The sequence below is a fragment of the Sinocyclocheilus grahami genome, unplaced genomic scaffold (genome assembly GCF_001515645.1).
Source record: "Sinocyclocheilus grahami isolate Dianchi unplaced genomic scaffold, SAMN03320097.WGS_v1.1 scaffold303.1, whole genome shotgun sequence".
Taxonomy (NCBI): domain Eukaryota; kingdom Metazoa; phylum Chordata; class Actinopteri; order Cypriniformes; family Cyprinidae; genus Sinocyclocheilus; species Sinocyclocheilus grahami.
In genome coordinates this window covers 526,417-532,089 of record NW_015505482.1, presented here as the reverse complement: position 1 = coordinate 532,089, position 5,673 = coordinate 526,417, and the positions used below count along the sequence as shown (strand labels likewise).

Genomic DNA, 5,673 nt, shown 5'->3' with positions numbered 1-5,673 from the left:
ATGCAAGAGAGAGAGAGAGAGAGAGAGAGAGAGAGAGAGAGAGAGAGAGATTAACCCAGTGCTTTGGTAAGTAGATTTGGCATTAATGCTATGTGCAGGGCTTTAACACTTCTCACATATTAACTCTCATACTTCCAGTGCCTTAACCTGCATATGTTCAGACTCTGATCAGCTCTCCTCACATCTCTTCATCTCTATCCACAGTTAATGACTTCACAGTGATCAGGAAGAAGTTTAAGTGCCCATACTGCAGTTTTTCTGCCATGCACCAGTGCATCCTGAAGAGGCACATGCGTTCACATACGGGCGAGAGGCCGTATCCCTGTGAGATCTGCGGGAAGAAGTTCACCCGGAGGGAGCACATGAAACGCCACACGCTGGTGAGTGCAGCACCAACAGGGAGCGGCAGTGAGTGCCAGCACTTAAAGGGATAGTTCCCCAAAAAATGACATTTAAAGCATTATTTACTCACCCTGAAGATGTTCGAAAGACGATATTTTGAAGAATGTGGTAAACCAAACAGTTTCCTGTTACCATTGACTTGGCTACTGGCAACTGTTTGGTTAACCACATTCTTCAAAATATCATCTTTTGTGTTCACCAGAAGGAAACTCATACAGGTTTGGAACAACTTGAGGGTAATAATGCCATAATTTTCATTTTGGAGTGAACTATCCCTTTAAGAGTGATTAACATAACATTGTGGAAGCAATTTCGATTATTACATCTGGATGTTTATAATTAGATCAAATGCAATTGCAAATATTTAATATAAATATCTTGTGAAAATGTTTGAATTTCAAAGCCGATAGTTTGAGATTTCTTTTCAGTTTTTATTAAAGGACTATATAGCATATGTGCTTTTCGTAAAGATGTTTGTGTGGGAGACATTCGAGTCTCTAGTGGGCCCCTATTAAATAAGCATTCTGCCATATCCCATAAACCCCTCTTATCTCAGTTTTTCTGCCCTTATTGCCAGCAGTTTAACACCTCCTCTCCTTTTTTCTTTCTTAAAGCCTGTATTTACTGTATCTTCTCAAGGGAAGCACACATAAACAAGCTTTGGCACATGTTCTTGGTCTCTGTGTGGCTATGAGATGTGCCACAGAAATTATCTCTGGTTTTGAGCATATCAAAGGGCTTGTAATAGTGTGACATGATAACAGACAGCACTGCTTCTGCTTAGCGGTGAAATGTTTAACACCTAAACATTGCTTAATTCAATGATCCACACCATGATGGATCACACCCGATATGCTACACTGCCACCGCTTCGTTATAATGTGGTGAAAAATTCAAAGGTCTGCACAAGAGACTGTAATTGGCTGAATGCTTCTCTTTCCTTGTGAATCCAGCAGCTACTGCAGATACACAGTTTTGTTTGAGATGCTTTTACAGTTTATGTATACCATGTAATGCTAATAAAATGTACCACATTTAGAGTGTGGCATTATAGCAATCTTGAGGTCTTGGGTTAGATTCCCAAAGGAATTTCTTGTGATGATAAAATGCATACTTTTAATCCAATGTAAGACGCTTTGAATAAAAGTGTATTTCAAATGCATAAAAGTACATTTCAAAGACATTATAAAGTGCAGATAAAATATACATTCTGCATTAATGTGGCAAGTTGCTATGTTGCTAGGCAACTGTAAATATCCTAATGAATTACTGTATATCAGTGATTCCCAACAAGCAACCTGTATTATTTGACAAAATAATTATTGTTAATGAATAACAGTCCGTCGATTAGCATAAATCAACTGCTCAATAAGGCTAAGATATTTCCATTTTAAAAAATGGAACCCCTAAAGGGAATAGATATGAGATGGGAGGAAAAATATACATTACTTCAATATCTTCTATCGCAATTATATCATTGGACAATTATACTGTATACAAACTGCGGGCATCAGGGAGCCATTAATAATATGCGGGGCATTGAAATCGCTTATGAACGCGTGCTTGTTTTTTACTTTCACTTTCGAGATTCGCGATCACACATACGGAGCAGCACTCGGCAGTACTACTTACCACACATTTTACAAGATTAGATGTTTGTCAGTGCTGCTCAGGATCTGCAAATCATTCGCCATTATCCTATCAGTCATCTCTCCTTATGTGGTAAGTGAAATGTTATGTACTGTAATGTAACAGGCTACCGCTAGCAAGTGGCTAACCATGTCCCTTTAGTGGCTCCGTAGAACGCGTTATTTGTTTTCCGCGCTGTTCTGAACACGGATTCAGTCACACCCCTAACCCAGTCGGGGGTGTTTGTGGTCCGCACAGAATTCTTATTTGACATCGTCCCAAGTTGCTGTAACAGTTAAATGCTAAGCAAGTCTTTTTTTATGCCACGCAAGTCTACAGTGTGCGCGTGTTCTTCTGTTGTCTTTGACAGCTTTTAGGTGCATTATTGGCAGCGCCGCCACCCTCTGCTTACATGAACGCGTCACCACCGCATCAGCACGGAAAACATGGGGAAATTTTTTAAGACAGTAAATCGCACAACCTATTCGATATTCTATAATTAAATCAACTAATCTAATATTCGAAAATCGTGACCCATCCCTAATATATAGCCTATATAAAGCTGATAAGTAGTTAAATGTGTTGGTTTACACACAAAAGAAATGTGTAAGCTTTTAATAAGTCCAAGAATAAAATGATTAATTTACTTAACATGTTAAATTTGTCTTACAGTACAGTTTGGACTTGAATAAAGAGAGAAAACTTGCACTTAACCTTTTCACAGGCATTTTGTTTTCATAGACAGATATTGTGATGTTTTGTTATAGGATTGTCTAGCAATATATCGATTATCGCAGAATCGCTGTATTCGTGATATTATTGTATCATGGGCCATGTATCGTGATTCGTATCGTATTGTGAGGTACCCTGTGATTCCCACCCCTAATGTTTAGATGGTTTAAGAAACTAGTCTTGAGCAACTAGCAGTTAGCTAAGTCTTTTTTTTTCTAATTATACTAATGTACCTTAGTATGTACTTAATGTACTTAAATATAATCAATATTCTAATTATATTCAAATTTAAATGCCATAATTTCAGTTAGGGGGAAAAAGCTTTTGGCTTCTCTCCTGAGGCCACAAGAGGGCGCATTGAGCAAAATATTAATAATGCACGTTTATTTAAAGCAATAAAATAACACGACTATCTTTGAAAAAAAGTGCATAATGTTTAAAATAAAGTTTATAAACCAAATATAATTAAGTTACTTAATTAGAAACAAAACAGCATCATGTATGTATGTATGTATGTATGTATGTATGTATAGTTTAATACAAAGGACTGAAACCCAAATCACAAAGATAACTTTTTTTCAATTTAAAAACATGAGATGCAGTGGAATAAAATCATTAAATTAAAATAAACACCATAAAATCTTGAGTCATGTTTTTTTACATTAATTTTACAAGGCTTTCTAAACATGCGGCTCTCGTGCGAGACGCGAGTGCAACAGTCATAGATGTCCCTATAGAAAATGCGATAAATAAACGTTCTGTGTGAACAGCTTGATTTCAGTTTGCCATAAACAAGATCTCCTCCGCATTGATGTTCTCTTTTTCTACAATATTTTGAATAAACAAGCTCATCATCGTATCTCGTGCGCCACTGATAAGGCTGCCTGACGCACGCCTAAAATTGGAATGCAACGTTTTTGCATTCGAATATGGATTTTTATTTTAAATTCGACAAATATTAAATTTTTTATTCAACAGCCCAACTCTGAAGAAGCTAATAGTTTCCCCAAACAGAGTTCCTAGAACTAAAACCGCTCCTAGTTCCTGAGGTGCGAACATGCCAAAAGCGGGTACTTCCGCCAATAGTACTAGGACCTATGAAAAGGTTCCTCCAGTGCGAAAGCCCCTTTAGTAAATGACCAGTGTTGAAGAATAAAGGAGATGACTAACTTGCATGCAACCAGCCACAGATTGAGTCTTAATTCCGGGAGTAAACAGGGTCACTCTATGCCTCACATAGTGGTACAATGAATATTGTACCACGGTATTATGATGGTACTGCCACAGAACTTTTTTGAAAAGAAATTAAGTGCTGTCTCTTAACAAGGCATTGTTACTCTTTCTCAGGTGCACAGCAAGGACAAGAAGTATGTGTGTAAAGTATGCAGTCGTGTCTTCATGTCGGCCGCCAGCGTGGGCATCAAGCACGGCTCTCGGCGTCACGGTGTCTGCGCAGACTGCTCGGGTCGAGGTATGGCTGCCCTGCTGGACCAGAATGGCGAGGACGGCTCGCCAGAAGAGGAACTCTTGTATCCCGGTGACCACCGTTTCCCCGATGACACTGCTGACGGCGACGGGGAAGAGGAGATGATGGTGGAAGCGGAGCTGATGGGAGAAGGTGAAGGAGAAGAGGAGAACGGGAAATGGCGGGCTGGCTCAGGGATGTCACAGCGAGACGACAGAGCAATAGACGATGGCAAAGAGGAAAGCGACTCGGCTCTGGAAGGAGAAGCCAGGGCTGGAAGCGAGAAAGATTTCAGTTGGATCTCCTAGTCCAATGCCTGGATCCTAGTCCAAGGTTGACCACCTGTTCCTATAAGGAGATATACTTAAGGCGGGGCAATCTGATCTCAGCATGTGGAAGGAGCCGGATACAAAGAGATCCTTGAGATTCCCACAGGGCTGCCAAAGGAGAGACAGTGGAGAGTCCTCTCGCCCCGACTCCATGTGCTTCTGACCCAGGCTTCAGTTTGTCTCCTTTCTTCCTTGAGGACCAAACGGGTTTCTGTGTATGTGTTTGCTATTTCTTCAGACAAAAGAGATTGTGTTGTCTCGGGAGATTGTCCAAATCAGTACTAAGCTTTGATGGGTCAGACAAAGAAAGTGTACGAAAGATGTGCTCTTGCCATATGGTCAGCTGCCACCAGGGGGCACTGGCTTATCTATTGCGCAGCAGTTCACGTCAGAAAAGACTTGCACCAGTTTTTTGTTTTTTTTGACACGTTGTTTTCTGCAAAGAGAAACTTCAACAGACTTGCACTTTAAATGTTGACTAGATTCCTATCGATTCCCTGTTTCTGTGGTTTACATTTTTATTCCAATTTACATAGATGAATATGGTGACCGCACCTACCTTTAAGGATACACAGTATGTCCTTATGACTGTTATATATGAAGATTTGTGCTAGGTTTGCTAATTATAATGTATGCCTTGTAATGTTTTATTTCGTTGCAATTTTCATTCCTGAACATTTATATCAATGGGAAAAATCATGTATATAGATACATATAAGTGAGATGTTGATTTTGTGTTCTCGACAAAAAAACGGTAAAGGGGAAGATGGGTGAACACTATGCAGAAACAAATCTTTCTAGTTCTCAACAATCTTTATTCTCTCTATTATGGGAGAGAAAACTAGTCTTCAGCAATGGCAAAGCAGAGAGACTGGAGGAGAGAGAATACGAGTAGATTTATGGAAATATTACTTGTTTTCCACTTTAATATTTCCTCATTATTTGCATTCCATAGTGGACACAGTCAGGGATGGGTATGGTTTTATAAGGAGGGTTTCCAGTGTGGTGTGTTTCTATTAAAAACAAAAACAAAACAAAAAACCAAAACCTGTATGCAAATGTGTGTATTTTGTAGGTTTGGTGTGTGTGTGGGGGGGGGGGGGGGGTGTTTATACA

General features: G+C 39.5%; 1 protein-coding gene across 1 annotated transcript; it reads left to right on the top strand.

The window, feature by feature from the left end:
- The first annotated feature begins 62 nt into the window (after positions 1-62).
- Positions 63-5,633, top strand: LOC107601345 (zinc finger and BTB domain-containing protein 46-like). Its single transcript, XM_016293505.1, has 3 exons — positions 63-66; positions 205-380; positions 4,111-5,633. Exons 2-3 carry the CDS (start codon positions 264-266, stop codon positions 4,534-4,536), a joined length of 543 nt encoding a protein of 180 aa, XP_016148991.1. The 5' UTR covers positions 63-66; positions 205-263; the 3' UTR covers positions 4,537-5,633.
- The last annotated feature ends 40 nt before the right edge of the window (positions 5,634-5,673 follow it).